Raw genomic sequence first — 22,572 nt, forward strand, 5'->3', positions numbered from 1 at the left:
AAATCCCAGACATGGTGTAGAAGCCTTTAAACTTTGAACACTAGGCCACGGTGCTTCCACAAGAAATGGTGGGACATTGATTTTGTAAATAATTTTGTAAAGGTTGTAGCCAAAATATTTTTTTAGTTTCTCGACAAATAAACCGAATTCAAAAATTTGAACCAAAATCGACTCAATAAAAGGAAATCCAAAAACCGATATGAACCCGAAATGAACACCAAATAGATTTTGTTTTACGGTATTCCAATTCATGGGTTTTGTCCTAACCAAACCCCAAAAAAATCCCAAACTCGGTTTATTTGTCCGAACCAAACCTGAACTCAAACAGATATCCAAAAAAACCCAAAAAATCAAATTCCCAAAAGAACTTGTACCAATCCTATCAATCCCTAATACATATCCAAAATACACATGAGGTATTATTTAGTACCTAAAATAATGATCTATTACATGAATAATTAACTTACATACTTAGTTTAATATATATTTTTGGTTTGGGTTAATATTGATGTTTTTATGTTTTGACAATTACAATGGGAGTTCAATTATGAATAAATTTGTTTCTAATATTATATATATATATATTAAGTTTAAATAGTATATCTTAGGTTTATAGAGTTGCTAATTATTAATTTTAATTTGTTTATGTTTCATTATGTATGATTCTCGTTCGTACGAGGCTTTGGGATGTCATGATATGTTTGATGTTGTAACATATACTTCAAGAAAAAGTTGTGTATAGTTGATAGACGAGTCCCTCGAAATATTTTGAAGGACAAAAATATAGTTTGAAGAAGCCACATAAACAAATTTATTGAGTTTAATCAACTACAAATCAATATTTTTGGAATCGATACTCTGATTAATATCCAAAACCAAAACTATTTCCAAACAATTAGTTAGATCTTAGACATGTAACTTGAATTGAATAATATTTCGTATTTTACTAGATCTTAGACATATAACTGGAATGAATCCGAACCAAAATCCTATTGGAACCACTATCACCCAACCCAACATCTAGGGTCTAACTGGTGACCAAGGAATGAAAGAGAATAATGCATTCCTTGCTATTCCTAATTTTTTTTTACCATTTATAAGGAATTATTTTTCTTTTTCATTCTTTTTCTTTTTCATTCTTTTTCATTCTTTTTATTCTAGAGGAATATAGAACAAATTTGTTTCTCGCTAAAATTAGACATATAATTCTCTACAAACAAATGAATGGAGATGAATAAAAAGGAAAACATATTCATCTTGAATGATAAAAAGTTTAAAGAATATTAAAGAACATAGTGTTCATCCTCATTCTCTTGGTCACCAGTCACATCCCTAATGTTCCTATAATGGTCACCAGTTATACCCTTAGTTATATTTTTTTGTCGGCTGAATATTCATTTAGTTATAGTGAATGAATATTATATATGATATTTTTATTTTTTGTTCCAAAAAATAATATATATATATATATATATATGATATTTAAAAATTTTAAGTTTATATAATAAATTTTTCATTTTTTGTTATTATCAATTTTCAATTAAGTAAATCAATTGTAATTCCATAAATTTAATGAATTTTCTAAAAATTTATAAATTACTACTAAATAATCTAAAATTTATAATAAAAACCATGGTTCTAAAACGCGGCCGCACATGCGATTACTCGGCCGGAGAAGCGCTCGGCGGTGGTGAAGCGTCGCGATTTCAACGTAGGCGGCCATTAAATCGGAGTCACTAATATTATTCACATTTTTGAGGTTTGAAAGCTTGAAATCGGATGATACATGTTAAACCTTCAAATTTATTTCATGCCCAGAAAGAAAAACACAAAAATAATGGAAGAAATCAGAGAAAGAAAGCATGGCGGCTCTGTAAAAAGGTTTGCGTAACCCAAAAAAGAAGATGATGATTAATTTACAGTTATGCCATTAATGAAAAAAAGCAGGAAAAAAAGCAAAACACGCTTCCTAGTCATCGAACTCCTCACCTTACCGACACAAACATGGAAAATTTCCACTAGGCTACATCAACAATTGATGTTTTTCACGTAAGTAAGTTAATAATATATACACTTATTATAAAATTGAAAACAATGTTCAAAACTATCCCCGCGTATATCCCGCTTATTCTCCGATTTTTTGGTAATTCGCTAGGCCCGTGATGACCGCCCGACTAGCGCCTAGCGTAATTCCGAACAGGGATAAAAACACACACAAAATTCTATTTTGTTAATTTTTTTCCATTATTTTGTGAAAAGAAGGTAGTAAATTTTATATAAAAATATTTCAGTATTTATATATGTTTATTATGTAAAACCGTGTGATTTTTTTTTTCTTTCTGATGACAAAAAAAAAACACACCATTCAAATCGCACACAGATCTCTGTTTCGCAGCAGCATCGCAAGGATTATTCACACGCTCACCAAGCCCTCAGCGATTCTCCCAATGATTTTCTGAATCGTAACTCGTAAGCAAAATTTTTATCATTTTTCTCAGATCCCAACCTCTCACTTTCTCAGATTTAGAAATTGAAACCGATTCATCTTCTTCGTCGCCAATCACAGATCTGTTCAACTCTCGCATCACCTCATGGGTTTCGTCACTCGCCTGCTTCTCGTGTCCACCATCTTCTTCTTGATCTTCGTTTCCGCCATCTCTGCGCAGGTATACCATTTTCCTCCACGGATTCGTCTCTGTTCTTTATATATTAACTGATTGTTGCTTCGTTTACTAGGACTCTGGGGTTGATAATGAGACGCAGGAATCGGAAGGATCTCGTAAAGAGCTTGGCCGTCGTGGAATGGTGATTCGATCTGCTTTTTGCTGCTTTTTCGAATTGGAATCTCTATTAAGCTTTTCTTTTTTTTTTAGATTCGAATTCTGGTGGAATCTAGCTTTAATTTATTCTTTATTTGATTTGAAGATTGGCACTGAACGAATTGGACTTGATGCTGCTGGTGACAATCTTGGTGATCTTGGTTTGAACCTCGAAGCCACTGGCCCTGGTGTCTTTGATGCTTTGTTCTCGAGTTTCTCCATGATTCTTGTCACCGAGGTTCGTCTCCCTGTTAACATTTTGTCTTGATTTGGTTCAAGTCATAACAAAGTCAAGTTATAGTGTAATCTTTATTGCTCATCATATGTCAGATTGGCGATGAGACTTTTATAATAGCGGCACTTATGGCTATGCGACACCCTAAAGCTACTGTTTTGTCTGGTGCACTTTCAGCTTTGTTTGTTATGACCGTAAGTGCTAAAGATTATTTGGATTTTCATTTTTCTGTAAAGGGTATGTGTATTCGTTATGATTTTTCCTTTATTCTATATAGATACTTTCTACTGGACTTGGTAGGATAGTGCCAAACTTGATTTCTAGGAAGCACACTAATAGCGCTGCTACAGGTATGTAGAGTTCACCATTGTTAACATTTCATTTTTGTGGTGTATATTTTTTTGTTAGCTGAGAAATACTGAGAGGGGTGTGTAACCACTAGTCTGTATACTATATGGTTATGAGTTTTGTCCTCCATTTCGTGTTGACCGAAGCTTACAACTTGTCCAAATCATATTTTAATGCGTCTTATGATCACAATTAGCAACTGTAGCTGACTTGAACTGTATATCTTTGTATCTAAGTTTATCTCGCATTATGAAATGTAAGGATTTTGAGTTGTCTAATAGAAAGGCAGCTAATCATTACTGATTTTTCATGTTTCTGTCAGCATTGTTGCACTTAACTAGAAGTTTATGTGGGTCCTTCGTTTTTTAGTCTGAGTCCTCACTTGAAGGATCATACATCTTTGATCATGCAGTTCTCTATGCGTTTTTTGGTCTACGACTTCTCTACATTGCTTGGAGGTCATCTGATTCAAAGTCGAATCAGAAGAAGGAAATGGAGGAAGTAAGTAGTTCTCGAGCCACATGTGTTGCCAGTTGTTTGCTTGCTATAGATTTTGCAAAACGTTCTTAGTAGTTACTCACATTAAAAGTTAGAGTTATCTTTCCATTCTCTATTCCTGGACTGGTTTATGAACTATGATGTTGACTAACTTCCAACTATTTGTGGTAAAGGTTGAGGAGAAGCTTGAGTCAGGCCAAGGGAAGACACCCTTCCGTCGCTTTTTCTCAAGATTTTGTACCCCAATATTTCTAGAGGTGTTCTTCTATTCCGCATCTTAGATGCTTTCGAGTGTTTTGCTTACAGCTAAAAGTATATTGATCATACTTGCCAGTAATTGAGCTTTGAATTTCTTAAGGTTTGAACTTTGACCCATCTCTTTTATCTATGCGCAGTCCTTCATCTTAACCTTTCTAGCCGAATGGGGAGACCGTAGCCAGATTGCAACAATAGCTGTAAGAGAGAACCCCTTTCATCTCTCATATATCTAACTTCCTACGAAACCTAACCAGTCTTTGGACTTTGCCCGCTGAGATTAAACTTGTGTGGTTAAAACAATCTACTTGTGTCTCATGTGAAGTTGGCGACGCACAAGAACGCTATAGGAGTGGCGATAGGAGCATCAGTAGGACACACAATTTGTACATCGCTGGCGGTTGTAGGAGGAAGCATGTTGGCTTCAAGGATCTCACAACGCACGGTCGCAACTGTTGGGGGCTTACTCTTCCTTGGCTTTTCAGTCTCTTCCTACTTCTACCCTCCACTATAGCTGTTTTGCTATATGCCGTACTTTCTGCAACCTATATGACTATATGTGCTTCTTTCTTTTACTTGCGAAAAATGAGTGTTAGAGACATTGTCTAAGTAAAGTAACTCTCTGTATTATTTTTTTCCCCTTGGATCGTTGTATGGGTTCGATGGCGAAACCAAAGTAATAATCCAAAGCCAATTGCTTTTGCTTCAAGTGTAACGAAACTAATTGTGTCATTGACTGATTGGTGAGCATTCTAGTAGCTGAGATGAGAGTAATTCAAAGTGGAGGAATTGATCGTAAATAAGTGAGATTAAAGAAATGTTCAATTAGTTTTGAAAACCCGTGTCACGAAACAAAATCTGACAGATGCATGTGTATGCGTGTTGATTGTTAACATCTCAGGCACTTTTGAGACGCACACATTAAAGAGGGAGAGATTGAAGATGTATGATCCGAGCAAAGGTGAAATAGTTCATGAAGCACAACATGAATTACAGCTTGAAGAAACAATGTGACATGGAGCCAACTGAAGTTTTCATCAAAGTGCGATTAAATAAAAGGAAATTTTACTATGGAGCAACTTGAGGAAAGTCATTGCAGAGAAGAAGTGTGCCTTTTCACTAAAAAGAGATTGACTTATTACTTGAAGAAGAAAATGAAAGTTTTAGATTTGTAGATCTTTAACTTTAGTGTTTCCTTTATATATAAAGAGGCATGATAATCATCAAACTTCGATTGAAGTAAGATATCGAGAACAAAATATATTGATTGAAGTAAGATTTTGAACGTAGTGATAATCATAATTGTTTGGAAAAAGAAAAGATAATCCGAATAGTAAAATTCGATAAGTGAACCTTCGTTCAACGTTTAAGCAGCGTATTCACCGTATTTTAGAATAGCTCAAAACTACAACAAGCGAGAATCTAATACACTTTGAAGTTTCAAGCCTTATTTAAATATTTTTATGGCGACTACTTTCACGTCCTCTTATTTTTGCTCCCGAACAGCAACGCGAAGTAAAACAAGATCCTAAAGAAGAGCCCCGAAGCTAACGTGATCCACAAGCAATCCCACTTACTCAGTTGAGGAATACCTTGCTGTGAAAGAAAGCCAGGCCCCGTCCTCAAGCACGTGGACTGTGTTATCCTAGTGCTTAGAGATCTACTTAGAGTTTCAAGAAGCTCCACCTTTTTCATATCGCTAACTCCTCCGAGAAGGGTACCCTCGAATACTTGGACTCCCTTGACAAAGCAACGAGACGGGTCATCAAACTCATTGATTAACACTGCTTCGTATGGATACTTTATCGGTGAAATGTAATGAAACCAAATCCAGTAGCTCGGTATACGATCACGGACAACGTAAAAGCCACTCAAGAGTAAACAGTAGGCGACATAGGCAATGGTGACCATGTAACTCAACATGATATGCGGAACAAGACCGGATATGAAAGTAACGACGGAGGATCCAGACCAAAACGAGGCGTAGATAATGAGGCAATAGAAGACGTAGCCTTCTAAGCCGCCACGCAAACCAACGGTCCAGAATGTTATCGTGGAGAATACCAAGGAAGGAGCAATAAGCTGCGGGAGAGACACCAGCGAGTGGGAGATGACATAGGAAGATGTTCTGTACGCATTGCGAGTTGTCTCTCTCAAGAAAATGTATCGTTCTTGGATAAAAACCGGGACATTGTCTAAACATAAGTAGAACGTCGTGGGCACGACAAATGCGAAGAAAGTCAGTCTCTCTTGTGCACCTCTCGGAGTGTTGTCCAGCTTCCAGTAGACAGTGGCCAAGAGAAATGCAGTGACCATAACGATGGCGATCCGTGTTCCTAGGAGCTCAGGCATCCGGATCCAGTTTCTCATGTAACGTTTGGCTAGGATGAACGTTTCGAATAGTGACGGGTTCGTGTATGAAGATACTGTTTCCATGGAGGTGAAATTAGTAGCTCCAGATGAGCCCGAGACTAGTTTGCCTCTTGATACACTCTCAATTATTGCTTCTTTTAAGGATAACCCTTGTGGGGTGGGTCGAGCTGATTGGCTGAGTCCACAACTGTCTTGCTGCCACTTCTCATTGAACTCTACCAACTCTCTTGTTCCTTCGGTGGATCCTTCTAGTTTTCGAACTAAATCGAGTGCGAACTCGGTGATGTTTTCTTTCTCAGGGATTGTATGTCCCAAGTTAGAGAAGAATCGAGGAAGGCTAGCCGGAGAGCCACTAAAAACATTCTTTCCGCGAGATAAGATGATAAGGCGATCAAGCAAGTCTATGATACGAGTGCTTGGTTGATGGATCGACATAACAACAACGCTGCCACTTTGAGCGATTCGTTTAAGAACCTGCACCACCATAAACGCGTTGCTGGAATCCAACCCCGACGTAGGCTCGTCTAGGAACAAGACAATAGGGTCGTGGATGATGTCGATACCGATTGAAACGCGTCGCCGCTCTCCACCGGAGACGCCACGGTGTCCTTCGTCTCCTATAACTGTGTCCGCCGCGTTTCTGAGGCCTAGCTGGTCGATGAGGGCTTGGACACGCTCCATCTTCTTTGACTTGGGGAAGCTTCTTGGGAGACGAAACTCGGAAGCAAACATTAAGGTTTCTTTAACAGTGAGCATCGGGAAGAGAAGATCGTCTTGCATCACGTATGCTGATATCACTTTCAACAGTTGCGACTGCAAAACATTCTCCCCGTTTAGTGTCACAGAGCCTCTGAGACTCTCCTTCGCAACACGTCCCGCCAGTGCATCGATCAAGGTTGACTTTCCGGCTCCGCTTGCGCCGAGAACGGCGAGGATGTTTCCATCACAAGCCTCTCCGGAAACATCATCGAGTAGAGTCTTCACTGTATCGGAGCTTCGAGGCCTCGAGAAATCAAACCACCGGCGAAATGTCACGTTGTATTCAAGTTTGTTAAAGGCTAAGACAAAACGCACGGGTTTTACGTGCAAAGCCTCGACATCTATAATGCTATGAACCGGATCATCGCTTCTGGCGACAGAGCTCGACTCTTCCTTCCGGAAACTGTCGCAGTCTGTCAGCAACTCCACGAGCGTAGGTGATCCGACGGAAATGGCACAGTGCGGTTCCTCGAAAGCACGTTGCATGTCTCAGTATTTTAAGTGATAAAATGGTAAAAATACAGCGTCGTTATTACCGTTTTAAGTTACGGAATCAAACTGATATGCTTTCTTAGTACTGTTTTTCTTAATAATGGACAAGAGTGGTCCGCTACGTTGAGTATTTATAAGTAAACAATAATCTATATTAGTAAAAAAAGAAGTACCCATTTGAAAATGTTCTTACTTCATTAATTAAACTCTCTATTTTTTTTGCTTGTCTTTTCCAGTTGCATTTATGAAATATCCTAAAACGAATAAAACTGCCTAATTTATTACTTGTCTTTTCAGTTACATTAATGAAATATGCTTAAATGAATTTAAACTTCCTATTTTATTGTTTGTCTTTTTCAGTTAACTTAATGAAATATTCTTAAATAAATTTGGACATAATGTCATTTAATCAACAAAAAAAACTCATGAGTTATCCTTACGTGCATAATTTTAATAATAGAGATTTTTAAAAACGTGCATCATTAAAATGTTACCTAAAACATGCAACACTAATATATAACATGCATCAATAAAACTAGAATTTGACTCACACAATTGTACGGATATTATTTTCAGTTGATTAAATTTAAAAATTATATGGTATTATTTGCTCATAACTCATTTGTCATTTGATAAATTGTTAGAAAGAAAATTTTAGCATAATATAACTCAGTTGTCATTTGCTAAATTTATTGTTTTTATTTATATTTTTTATTATTTAATTATAATATTTTTATTTTATATTTGAAAGATAAATGAATTTTCTTTCAAACAATATTTTTGTAAATGTATTTTTTTAAAAAATAATCAATTAAAATTGTTATTATTATTGAATATCATTATTTTTGACATAATTTGAGTTTTCGTTTACATCAAAACTTATCATATTTTAGGATAATTTTAATTTAAAATGTAATTTTCATATTTTTCAAACAAATTCTAAAAATATTTAAAAATATTTTGTTATAATTGTTAAAAAAAATATTGAGTTGCATTTCAAATAAAAAGGTAAAGATATTAAAAGTATTCTAATTAAAATATGTAAAATTTAATATAGTTTTAAGGAAATGGTCAAAAAAAAAAAAATTACACATAAAATAATCATCATTTTTGTTAACTGGGCGGATCATTATTTATATGATATCGCACACGAAAGAAAAATTTATGTTTTTAAAATTATCTAATTAACTCTATACTCATTTTTTTATATTTTTATATAATATCACACATTCGTAAAAACATAGATAGTTTAAGATGCAAAAAAAAAATATTTACTTAATGAATATAATATGAACGAATATTACAAATACATCATTTAATAAAATAAATAATTAAAAACTGAAAATTCATATCCGCGCTGGCCAGGGTCTAGTTGTGTATTAAACCCGTCGCTCATGGGTTCAACTCCTACTTTGAACTAAACTGTCACTCTACAGGATATGAAACAATACTTTACGTGTCATTTGAAAATTTTGAAGTTGGACTATTCGTCGCTCTCGAAGACAAGTTGGCTTGACCTATATATCCCGTTAATAAAAAAAGAAGTAAAAACAATAATTGTGTACCCTTCGAAACAAAAACATTTAAAATATATTCAAAATGGAAATACTATAATTTGTGTGAATCATGAACGAGCGACGAAGTTATTGATGTGTATGCGTGGTGTGTAAGAACTCGACAAACAACATCAACATGTACTAGAGCAGACTATTTCATGATGTTTCATTTTCGACTTAAATGTTATTGATGAACCACAACAAGCGTGTATTTCGTGGTGATAGTTAGAAAAAAATGCAATTTGGCTTCTTCTACTCGAGGAACAATTTGATACACATGTACTATTTTAAATTGGGACATCTACCGAATTGTATTTAAAGCCATGTTTTTGTGCATAAACACGCTTTTTTTTTGTGACTCTGACCTGATCAACTAGACCATTCGTTTCATTATAAATGTTTTTCACGCATATTATTAGAACTATTGAAAATTCTGCAAATTTGCATATCAGTACGCTAGTTTATTTTACACTAGGTATTGACCGGTGCGTTGCACGGCTTTTGATTGATATTTTAATTTCATGAAATATATAAAAACAAGAATCTCTCATCGTAATTGTAGGATTTTTGCATATACTGTGTACAATTTATTTAAAAATAAAAATTAGTTTTTCATGTGAGTTTTGGTTGGTATCTATGTATCAGTAATCACAGTGTACAAACATCACAAGTAGTTATTAGCAATTTTGTACTTACAAGAAAAAGATAGCAAATTACAACTAATTTACAAAAAAATGTAAAACAAACACAACTCTTTGAAATTACCGCTTTGTTCTATAGTATGAACCTTTTTAAGATAAACTAATTTTGAATTAAACTTCCTATGAGTTCATAATTTATTAGGATAATCTAATCATGAGCTAAACTTTCCCAAAGCCTAGATTTCAATCCTTCAAATATTTGAAAGTACGTCAACATATAACGTACACAAATGCACCAACCAGCACATCAAGTGGCAGAGGTATCTTGTTGTGAGGGGGTCATATGAACCATGGAATTTTATAAAAAGAAAATGTTACCTATATTTTGAAGATAAATAAATTATCAAATCAACTTGTTGAGCCATATGTTACAGAAAGAATTATGTTTAGATACACATTTAATATTTCCAATTACACTTTGACACACTTATAACATAAAACACACTTTTTAATAGGAAAAAAATCTATGTTGCGCTTAAATTAAACTATCTAATATCTTCTCCATTTGTATTGATAGACATTCTTTCTCGCTTTCATGAAAATTTAATCAAACATTCATCTACTCGGTGTTTTGCCCGCACATGCGAAAATAATTATTTTATAGTTATTTATTAATAAATGTACTATTAAATTTAAAGATCAAAAATTTTAAGTCAAAAAATAAATTTTTAATATTTTTATGAATCTTTCAATTTCATAAATTTTATATTTTATTAATTTAAAGACATTATTTGGATAACAATGTCAATATTTTATTATTTTAAAATATGTTTTTATCTTTAATTTTTTTAGATTAATTTATAATCAATTGTCTAATTAAATAAACAAATATATAACTGCTATTATAAAGTGATATTATTAGACCAAATTCTTGAAATTACCAAAACCTACAAAATCTCAAAATAAATTGAAAGCAAAAATTTTTTAAACCTAATCCAACTCTACATATTATATTAATCAAAATAAATAAAAACAAACACTCAAACAGGCTAACCGTGTTGATAAATAGAACATTAATATATAATGTATAAGATAAGACCTTGCTATATATTATTATATTCATTTTTAAATGATATAATAGAGGGAAATATATGCCATAGTCAATCTCTATTTTTCATTTAAAATAGAGATTGCTATTTTTTTATCAACGCTATTTTCTTCAAAATATAGAGATTAAATAACATTTTTATTATAAAATCATAATTTCTTATTTTCAATCAAATAATTTTTTAAAAAATGTTTTTATAAAATAGAATCACATTTTTCTTTACATAATTATATTCTAAAGAAATTGTAATTTAAACAAAGTCATATTTCTCTGAAATTCTTGAAAAACATAAAAATATATATAGTTCATTTAAATTAATATTTTGAATATTCTCATCTGGAGGCAGATATTTTGAGAATTATTTTAAAAAGATAATTCATTCCCAATAAAAACTATTTAGAAAAATCACGAATAACAAACAAACATAAATCAAATTTATTGTTATTTCTTATATATGTACCTCTTTTAGTATTTTAATACTAAAATAAATTTAATAATTTAGAAAAAATATTTCATAATATATTACGTTTACAAACAAATATAAATCAATTTTTTGGTTTTTTGATAAAACCATTTTAATATTTTAGTATAGTAATAAACCTAATTATTATATTTATATATATACTACTAATGATGACAATATATATATATATGTATATATATACTACTAATTATAAAAGTTAGTGAATAAGAAAGAAAGATGTAGATAAACATAAAATAAATACATGAAATTTTCTTTTTTTACAAAAACGTTTCCCGTTATTATTTTTTAGATAGCTTTATAATATTAATTTGTAATCAGGTAAATAATGAATTATATTTTAATAATAGTTTAATTAAAATTATTTATTATTCATTAAAACTGATCATTCAGCATAAAATCATGGAAAATGTGACAAATAAGCAAAATCACTTCTCAAATAATAGTATAGATTCGTTTTTTTATATCTTATACGAATATATATATATATATAAAGAGATTTTCTCTTTTTACGACATGTGGGATGAGGGTTTTTGCTGACACATGTCCAATTTTTAGAATTTTTTTTCTTTTTGTTTGTTTTAATGGACTTTCACAATTTATATGTGGGTTTAGAGTAATGTTATTTTGGTTGATAAAATCTACGAAAATTGACATTTTTTTAAAAAAAATTAAAATATTTTTCAGCCGATAAAACAAATCCTTATTCTAAGAAAAATAATTTAGTTATATTAAAAAATGTTTGGACGATAAAACATGAAAGACACAAGTTGATGGCTAATGTCTGCATAGTTTTCAATTTATCCGACTAATATAACACAAAGGATTGAGTAGTCTAAGTTGTTTATTTGAGTGAGTAATGAATTAATGGAATGAGAGAAAAACTGAGGTCAATAAACAATGGTGTTGTTAAAGAAAGAAGTGATTAGATAGTTGCACAAAACAGTTTGGTGTATACAAAGACTAATTGTGATTAAAAATATATATATATATATATATATATATCTTTATATATAAAGAAGAGTTTACTCCCTCCTGGTTAAGCCACGTAAGATGCCACGTCAGAAACTTGACTCTTGACGGTGTGACACGTGTCATCGTAAATGAAAAAGCTTTGCTGAGCTTTGATTTTCTTTTGGGCTTATACGGTTTGATTATTTCTAGGTTTTGAATAATATGCGTTGGCCTGAGAGACAAACAAAAACTTGGCCCATTATTTTTTTTTTCGATAAAATACTTGACCCGTTGTTTGCGTTCATCTCCTTCTCGAGTATAGGGTTAATCGTCTCCCCCATAATCTGATTTCGTCTACCATCAACGGAGGTTCTGAAAGGTCGTGTGAGTCGAAACTTCCGTGACTGTTCATGTCGTTTCGCTAACGATTCGTCACCTCCTAACCGTTACAAGTTTGATTGATTCATCACCATTAGCGATTTCTTAACTCTTTCGACCCACTACAGCCACGATCCCTCATTCAATGACTCTTATTCCTCTTGCAGTCGGTGATTCTCCACTCTATAAAAAGGTAAGCTTCATCCATAGCATCATCCTCACAATTCCTAACAGCAATATATTTTTTTTTCATAATGTTCATTAGTGGTTCTGAGCAAATTTTGCTTTGCTTAAGATCAACTGAATATATTTTGATTTATGGGGGAGGGAGCTTTCTCTCTCTCTGTTCTCTCTCTACACATCTTTGAGAGAGAGAGAGAGAAAATCAATGTTTTGTGTTCTTCTGTTCCGTTTCGTCCTCTGAATCGGATTGTTTATACCTTTAGTTAGTTTGATGTTTTGGTTCCGGCCACAAATTGATCTTTACCGGATATAAAATTCTATCTAAATCAGATTCAGTTTTTATTTTCATTTTCAGATTTCAGGAAAAAATCCGATATGTGATATTTCAATCCTTTGTTTGTTTGGTCGTCTTCTCAGATTGTCTTGCGTGCAGGAATATAATATTTTCCGTCCTTTTTAGTGGGCCTATTTAATTAGGTATGGGTGGAGCTTCCTCTGTAGATTGATAATTTGAGATGGAAATCTTGAGTTCAGAGCTTCATAAGCATATCTCATGGTGGGCAACAACAATGAAGGTAGAAAGACTCTTGATCACTCTTATCAAGTCTGAAACCCATTGCTGTTTCATATTGCTCTGGTTTTGGGCAGATTTGGCTTTAGCTGACTGAGATGCTAAGGTTTTCCTGCTCAAAAATGTTCACAATGGCTGGTAAACTAGGTCTGCTTTGCATGTCGGGACCATGGCTCTTTCCATTTTAGACAGAGAATGAATGAAGTGAGAGAGAATGTCATTTACAAGAACAGGAACACATCAGTTTTCATGCTCTCTTAATCTGTCTGTGCAGGTCATGTATTCCTCAATGTCATATCGGTGACACACTTCCCACATTAAAGACACCAACTGCAGGCTCCGTAGAGCAAAGAGTGGTTCCTCTGCCACATCTTCCAAGTATGGTGATGTTAAGAAAATTGAATCCGTCACATTATCTGAAATTAATAGCTACGTTCTCAACTCATCCCTAGGTACGTTCACTGCATAAGGATCACTGTAATAGCATGACCATATACATGTGTTGTTTGCGTTGTCTCTCCTTTTCATGCTGCGCACAATTACCTTATCAAAACGTCTTTTATTTGAAAATAACTAAATAAGAGATTTGTTATTACTTAGATTTCTGCTTTAGCTCATTTACTAAGCTTCACATTTGAATATTAACTGTGGAGTTTCTGATGATGTGGCTGCTGTAAAACTTTCTGTGGTCCCAAATACAGTGGTGAAACGCAGTGTTCGGTTCACACAAACGTGCATCTGATGCTGTTCCAGTTATTGAAGGACGTCCAGCCAGCACAGACCCATAGCCTACGCATACTAATTCAGTCATAACCTCCACCGAGACTCCTATTGATGATGAAAAAGGCCCCAAGTTCAAAGAAAACTAGCAAACACTGAGCACTCCAACTATGGGTTATTTGGGTTTTGATTATTTAGAATTATTATTGAATCAATACCATTAAAAGAGGATCATTCTCAAATTATATCCTTAATGAAAATTGCAGTTTTCTCAAAAATACCCTTATTTTTACAAAGAATTAATAAAATTCATTAATGGCATTTAAGTCTTTTGGTTTTGGGCCTACAGATACACCTAAATGGATCTATAAATAATAGGCCTATATATATATTTAAAATATATATTAATTTTAAATTTAATATAAGTATAAATATATTATGAACAATAAATGAATTAAAAAACATGAAAATATTATTTTCTTAAATATACGTATCAATATTCAAAATAGATCATATTTTCAATACAAACCAAAATCGTATATCCTACACCATATATCATATACATATTTGAATATCATTTTTCAGTGTATAATGTCATTTTATACATAATATTAATATGGCAATTACGAGTGTTCAAGAATATTTTAAAAACTATCTTAAAATAAATTTTTAAATCTAAAATACAAACACAAACTTATAATAGGTTATTAATAACGAAAATAAACTAATATTGTCATATCAATAAGTTATTTTATATTATCATTTTTTATTTAGATAACATGATAAAATTTTATCAAATTCTAAGGAATCACTAATTTATGTAATATTAATAAATATATGAGTAATTTAATCAATTTTTTAAAAAAGTACTATAAGATATTTTGTTATCGGATCAATAGTATCAGATCGCGGGTTAATAGTGAGTTTTTAGGTTTTTACCGGGTTATATCGGATTTTTAATTAACAAATTTTTCATTAAATCCGAACAGGATTATATACAATGTATTGGGTCTATAGGTTCAAACATGAATCTAGGTCAGATATGAAAACAAATTTTAAAACTCAAACATTATTATAGAACAGCTACCATATTTCGAACAAATACCATATTTTGAAGAGAAAAAAAACAAATGATAAAAACCTAAAAACTCAATTGTTATGGTTCGAAATGAAAAATAATGGTAATTTGTAAATCAGTTTTCGATTAATAAATGAAAAACAAACAAACCCGCGCTTTCTAAGCGCGGATCAAAATCTAGTTTGGAATTAAGTGATTGTCTTCCAGTACACTAAGTGAACTTTTTTTTCAAGAAATATTATTATAACTCGCAAAATATAGTGGAGCTCCATTGTTTGTTTCAAAGCTCTATTTTTTCCTTCAATAATGATGCAATCCACATACTATAGTTAACCGCAAGATGTTCTTAATTGTATAAGAATAAAATTATAAAAACTAAAGTGATAACAATAAAAGTTAACTATGTTATTTGAAAAACAGATAATTTCATGGACTTTAAAGTAAAGAACTTCAAATATGAAATTTTGTATATTAGAACTTCAAATATGAATCGTACAAAACTTCAAAATTTAAACTCCATTATATGTTCCTTCAGTTTGAAATATATTTTCTTAACAAACTGTACAATGAAGTTCTTCCTTTAGTCTACAATGCCAGGCAATATAACTATTTAACCGATAACATGGAGATTCATTATATCAACACAAAATAGAGATAACATAATAATACATATAGGAGAAAATCTATAAATTATTACTCGCAGATGAATAAATACCTAATTCATAAATTTTACTGGTCTTGAACTGGACATATGTAAAATATAACTTAATTCGATAAAATAATAATAAAATAACTATTATATATATAACTTTCATATAAACATAAAAAAGTCATCTTTTAAAAAATGAATTCATCTTTCATTTTTTTTAATTTCAGTTTTCTGATATTTTCATTGAATTACAGATAAAAGACATTTATACACTATCATCAAATTCAACAGGCGTTACAAATAATTTAATTAAGTAGATAAAATTTGTTGACAATAAAAATAGATAAAATTTAACTAATATATACTATTGTAAAATTAATGTTTTTGGACGACAGAAATAACTATTGTAAACAAGCAAAATATATTTTATCACGTATAATCCCTCCTCAGCTAAAATTTTCAAAAAGACAAAATCATTATTATACACATGTTTGCAAATGCAAACCTATAAGACAAACCACAAATCATACAAAAATAATAATAATCTAGATCATAAGTAAAATGTATCCAGCCCGTAGGACGGGCCGATCATAGTATATAATATTAGGTTAGGCGATGTTTTTTTAAGCGTCGCTCAAAAAATTCTCTAGCATATTTGGATTCAGTTTAGGAAATCCCTAGAGTAGTGATCAAGCAAAAAAGATTTAGAGATTTATTGTTAGCTTAGATTTAGATATAAATATAATATTTACAATTCAGTTGGAATAAAATATCTTTATAAAATCTACGATGTAAAGGTGAAATAATTTTCATAGTAAATATGTATCCTTGAATTCCAAGTAAAATGATATAGTGCAATAAATACATAATTGTTTTCCACGTTATTGATTAGCAAGGCTACATCGTTTTGTCTCTGGACCTATTTCTCAAAGACATTCGATATATAGTCTCCGAATGATAACTGTGATTTGAGCGATGCGGGACAAACGGTTTAACTGCGGTGTGGTTTTAACAGTCATAAAAACATATAGATATATGGTATATGTAAAGATTTTTGTTATTGTTAACTGCGGTGCAGAACGAGACGGTTAGTAACAATCGAAGCCATATTGTTAGACAACGTTTGGACCTACATCTTTATTATTACAGAACATCATTAAGTAAGAGCCAATAGAAGAGGGAGAAATCGTTAAGTTTTAAATTACGGAAATGACCTTAATGAAGCTGTTGAAATCTTTCCAAAATCAGTGGCATAGGTAGTAAATAAAAAAGTATAACATGGGTTAAAATTAGATAGGATTCTATTAATAAACCTTTTTTTTGTATAGATTGATTAATAAACCCTTTTTTTTTGTCAACAACTTTTGTGATAATAAACAAATTCTTATTTCCTATCAATAGAAGATATGCGAACAATATATTAATTATATTTACGACCACGTAGTTATCATTATGTTGAGTGATTTTACACATTTTCTGAAACATCCTTTAGCAAAACTTGTACATCCTCTTGTAAAATGCTTTGCAATTTTTGGTTGTCTCTTGCCTTCGCTGCCTAAAACCCAAATCAAAACAAGATTCTAAGAGCAACCCCATCAAGGGTTTATAACAGGTTCATGGGCTCAGTATCATAGGGCCGGATAATAAAAATAAATCATATATTGGGTTTAATCTCGCGACCCGCCTCTTACGCTTGACCCCGTCCGATACGGGTTCACGACAGGTGTCGCATTTTCATTGGGGAAGGGGAGTCGACGTCACGCAGAGGAAAGCGGAGAGAGAATCATTTCTCTCATTTTCGCGTGAAAAGCTAGGGTTTCCTCCTCAGACGATTTCCCGTGCGACGCCGATCTCTCTCCACTTTTCTCTCCTTTTCTCGATCGATTCGACGCCGGATTGTCTCCTCCAGGAGCAGAGGTGAGTATCGACTCGATTCACCGTTTAGATATAAGAGTTTTGTAGTCGGAATCGCTATTGGGAATTCTCAATAAATTTTCTGATCTCGAGTTAGGGTTCGTAATGGAGATGGGTTTGGATCTACGGTTGTTTAACCTCGTATAACAATAAATGAGATTTTTCTCCATTCTCCTTAAGCCACATCAGTATTGAGCAGAGGGCAAATTTAGACGCGTGTAACTTAAAAATGTTAATTACGAATGATTTGTTGATGTTGCGATGCAGGCTGTTGTTTCGTTGCTTGCTATTGGGCTTTTAATCAATGTTTTAGTCAGGCCCAGTTTAGTGTAGGGTTTTGATATCATCTTCTGAACGTCGACAATCAAAAATCAGCAGCCGACTGTTTCAGATAACGATGCCGCCAATGAACTATCTGTAACGTCTTCAGCTTTCATTAATACATACTTAACACCGAGCTTTAACATGATTTATCCTACTCACAAGTATTCAATAGACCTCATCATCTCCCAAAGTAACCGCCGGAAACCACGACTATAAATCCTCTAGCTCCTCTCAGCTATGAACAGCACAACCTCAACGAGAGGAAAGGCGGTAAAGAAGAAAGGCTCCGGTTTCCGGTTTCCGGTTTCCGGTTTCTGAGGTTCTGGTAGGCTAGGAAAGTGAAGAAAGGCGGTAAACTAATGGGTGTTACATGTTATTTCTTGACGAGAAGGTAATCACGACCGTCTCCTAATAACTCTGTCCACGAATACTGCCATTCTTTTTTTTTTTTTTTTTTTTTTGCTAAATGAATTACTGCCATTTTGATTGTCTAATCTTTAAATTTTCTCTTTTCGAACAGTCAACGCTTATGCGAGGATACGTTAGTGCGAACCGTCTAATCAAATTCAGGCCGTTTCAGTGAAGCTTCTGTTTACAAGCTAAGAGGCTTCGACGTAATGGGGAGCAACAACAGAGAAACATGATCGAGTTTGATATTTGATCACTCAAAATGCAGATAGAAGTGATTCTGATATGTAGCGATGGCAGCTGAAGATGAACCTTAAGTGAAAGCGTGATCATGATCGTCTTCTTCGTTGACTTCAGGATAAAGCAAACCTGGCGGAGGAAGACAGAGAACAGTCAAAAACCATACAGCGAATCGACCCAATTCCTGGAGCGGGAAGAAGCAGACAAGGCCAATCATTTCCCGGCTAAATCTCAGCCGACAAAAGAGCTACGACATAACAGTCTCGCCATTGAACACCATATGTCCAGCCGTACAGTCTTTCACAAAACATTTCAGTATTCTTTGTAGAGACGATGATTCCGTGAATCGTGATTTCTGTATGATTTGTCCGTGTTTTGAGTATATAGTGTTCTGGATTCACTTTTTCAAGAACTTCATCCCTTTTGTGATTTTGTCACGTTGACTTGAATGTTTCATTATCATCATTACTTCATCCCTAATCCGTTTCTTTTTTCAGATATTGCCACAATAATCCTAACGCGGCATCATTAAACAAAAAAAATATTGGTGGTGTGCTAATGTGTTCTGTAGTTAATTTATGAAATCTTTGGTCATGGACTTGCGAGCGGCTATCTCTTTGTTCTCATTAAGATTCTACAAAGGAACACTCTAAATAAACAAGTTATATAGCTCTAAGCTCTAATTGACCCTAACAACATAAGTAGTAGATTTAATAATAAAAGAGAAAGGATATTGTATTTGCTAAGAGATGGTACTGATTTGCTCTTGCGAAGTATCATTTGTTCATCCAAAACTTGAATAGGATTATATTGATCACAAAGGTGACATTTAAAGGCTGCACGCAGTTTGTTAACAGGCCTTAACTAATGGAGTTTCCGAAAAGTTTAGTACCCATATGCTCCAAGATTTCCAAACACGAGTAGATGTATGGGATTGGTTCCTACTGTGGTACTTTAAAGTTACAAGATTTTTGTTCGGTTTACTTCAATGGTTCGAATTGTTCTGTACGAGAAACTGAAATAAACATTGAACTGATTCAATGATTAGGTTTCATTTAAATTTTTTATGATTCAATTTACTTCGGATAAAGGAGCTTCGTAACAGATTGTATTTCGGTTTAGTAGTACCGTTCGGATTATCGTTAAGTGAAAATTTATTTTAGAATCACGAGAATTGGGCATCAGAGATCTTGGTGGTCAACCAATCATCAATTGGAGAACAACGTGTTGTTTCAAGTTTTTAGTTCCAGTTTCTTTATCAACTTCAACTTTTGCTTCTGTTTCAAGTTTCATTATCAAGTTTTCATTTTTCCTCACAGCTAATTATGCAGTTAATTCTCATTCAGTCTCCAAACCAATTATAGCATCCAGACAAATATAAAACTAGCAAGTTAACAGATAACCAAGACGACCAATTAAACCATTTTATCAACATAAAATGTATATAATGGCTTCTAGAAGTTAATTGAACTATTTATATGTTTTCATTTTTTTTTTTTGCCAACAAACGGCTATTCTATTACTCAAGCTTGAGGTGGTCTGGGTAACCAGACCGGAATAGAACAACAATAAAGCACAAAGATCAATGAAAAGAACGGGCATTCCTAACTAGCGAGTCAACAATTATATGTTTTCATCACGATTAACAGAATGGTGCATTTTAATTGGTCCCCCTAATCCTTGGGTTATGGTTAATGACTCATAGAAATTGGGCCTCCAAGCCCATGCCGATAATATCTTACTGTATCTATACAATACTAAAAGTAACATATCCTCAACTGTGGTTGTGCCACGTAGGCAAAAGTATTCAAAAAACCGAATGGACTTTTCTTTGTTTTTAATTTGTTTATCTGTAAGGTCTATTAGGCCCAGTTCGTTTTCGTGATTTACCCTAATTTCTCGTGCTACCTCTTACCGTCTCTGTTCTTCCTTCTTCTTCGACGAGAGTGGAGAAATCGGCGATTGGATTTCTCAACGGAAATCGTTTCATCGCCACCACCCCATTAATCCATCTCTGCACCATGAATTCTTCTTTAATGGGTTCGTTTTGCCTTCATGTATCTCCTCCTATTTATATCGGGTCATTTCCGAAAGGATTCAATACTCTCAAAAATCTCAAGAACGATGAATTCCAACAGCAAGACCTCTGTTTCCGGCGATCTTACCTCCGCGAAGTTGGTCAACTCCGCCGGTGAGCCTGTGAACCGTTCCTCTGAAACCGCCGATTCCTCTGTCGTAGCTAGGCCAAAAAGAGGCATAACTGGTGACTCCTCCGCCAACGCTGTCGCCGGAGAAGCTAGGTACAAGAAACGCCAAGGAAAGGCCGTTGTCTCCTCTGACAAGTCCGATGCAGTTTTGTCCTTCAGGGATGTGGGACTCGGACCACACGAAGATGCTGCTCATCGACGAGCAGGTCTGATTCGCAGTATATTTGTTTGATTTATCTATTGTGGTTTGTCGAATGATTGACAGTAACTAAGGTTGTTCCGCTGTTATGAACATGGTATTGTGATTCAGGGGTTTATTCCGCCAGGGAGGATTGACACCTATCTGCCACACTTGGTTGCTGGTTCCATATACAGACTCACCAACTTCTACGGGTCTAAGAGCAAGATTGTGTACCGTGTTGTTGAGCCAAATGTGACCGTGACTTTCTTTTGGAACTCCGTCCTCTCTGTTTCAGCGGACAGTACGGTTGGGTTTCCTGAGGATCGGATCCGATTCTATGGGCACAAGGAATTTGATGAGGCCTGAGACCGTAAAGGAGACCTTTATGGTTCTTAATCCATATAATTGTGTAAACAGATTGGTTTTGATTATGTTATGATGAAATATTGCTTGGTTGTGTCTGATCTTTGCAATTTTGGCTGTTAGTCTAGAGAGTATTAAACGTTTTAAGGCTGGTTGATCTTGACCCGAGAAAATATGTATCTTCAGTTTGGTTTTCAACGTTTTAAGGCTGTAATATTGCGTTGGCTTGGATGATCTCATGTTTCTATCTCATGTCTTTCACTGTCACCAAGGTACTGCACCCTGAGGCTCTGGACCCTGAAGGCATCTTGGATGGCAACTTGGATGAGGAAGCTGAAGATGGAAAGGGAAATCTGCTGATGAGAAAGTGAAGAAGAGTTCTGATGTTGTTGAGTCAGCAGAAGTCTAACGGGACAATTGTGGCTGAAATTTCTTATCTCTGTTTTTTGGTTTTATTAAAGACTATGCATTGTTACTTTCCTTTCTAGACTCTGTTTTTGCGGATTAGAACCATTTCGGTATTACTATCTATTGGTTCACTTATCTTTTTTTTTAAATCTACATTGTTTTGGTAGTATTTATGTGTTTCAAATCTTTTAGTTCTTAAGAATGAAGTTAAGTTTGATACGAGTAGTGGCATGTTATCAAGTTGCTGAAGGACAAACCCATGTGTTTTGTTTTAATTTTAATGTTATTCATTTACGATTTTCACAGTCTATGGTTCTTTGATCTATGTGAATGGACACAGGCTCTTTAGGGATCTGGGAAAAGGTCATTTGCCTTTTGCATATGTAGTATGTTTTATGTTTTGTTGACTTATGTAGTGGGTATGAGAGA

General features: G+C 33.7%; 3 protein-coding genes and 1 long non-coding RNA gene across 5 annotated transcripts; 3 read left to right on the forward strand and 1 right to left on the reverse strand.

Annotated features, from left to right (window-relative positions):
• The first annotated feature begins 2,286 nt into the window (after positions 1-2,286).
• Positions 2,287-4,864, forward strand: LOC106390838 (GDT1-like protein 3). Its single transcript, XM_013831377.3, has 10 exons — positions 2,287-2,469; positions 2,567-2,666; positions 2,737-2,805; positions 2,926-3,057; positions 3,150-3,248; positions 3,332-3,404; positions 3,815-3,903; positions 4,074-4,157; positions 4,296-4,355; positions 4,481-4,864. The coding sequence occupies exons 2-10, from the start codon at positions 2,592-2,594 to the stop codon at positions 4,667-4,669; spliced, it is 870 nt and encodes a 289-aa protein (XP_013686831.2). The 5' UTR covers positions 2,287-2,469; positions 2,567-2,591; the 3' UTR covers positions 4,670-4,864.
• Positions 4,628-7,887, reverse strand: LOC106395067 (ABC transporter G family member 19-like). The gene has a single exon (XM_013835598.3). It carries the CDS (start codon positions 7,771-7,773, stop codon positions 5,632-5,634), a length of 2,142 nt encoding a protein of 713 aa, XP_013691052.2. The 5' UTR covers positions 7,774-7,887; the 3' UTR covers positions 4,628-5,631.
• A 4,244-nt stretch (positions 7,888-12,131) lies between these two features.
• On the forward strand, positions 12,132-14,841 carry LOC111205337. Of its 2 annotated transcripts, XR_002657835.2 has the most exons (4): positions 12,132-13,655; positions 13,729-13,855; positions 13,926-14,103; positions 14,353-14,841. It is a non-coding gene; the product is annotated as an uncharacterized LOC111205337 (long non-coding RNA). The 2 variants fall into 2 exon arrangements; XR_007322478.1 differs by having other exon boundaries at positions 13,729-14,103.
• Positions 14,842-20,758: 5,917 nt separating this feature from the next.
• Positions 20,759-22,278, forward strand: LOC106376635. The gene is made up of 2 exons (XM_013816730.3): positions 20,759-21,397; positions 21,502-22,278. Exons 1-2 carry the CDS (start codon positions 21,332-21,334, stop codon positions 21,736-21,738), a joined length of 303 nt encoding a protein of 100 aa, XP_013672184.1. The 5' UTR covers positions 20,759-21,331; the 3' UTR covers positions 21,739-22,278.
• The last annotated feature ends 294 nt before the right edge of the window (positions 22,279-22,572 follow it).

Source organism: Brassica napus, chromosome C4 (assembly GCF_020379485.1).
Source record: "Brassica napus cultivar Da-Ae chromosome C4, Da-Ae, whole genome shotgun sequence".
Taxonomy (NCBI): Eukaryota; Viridiplantae; Streptophyta; class Magnoliopsida; order Brassicales; family Brassicaceae; genus Brassica; species Brassica napus.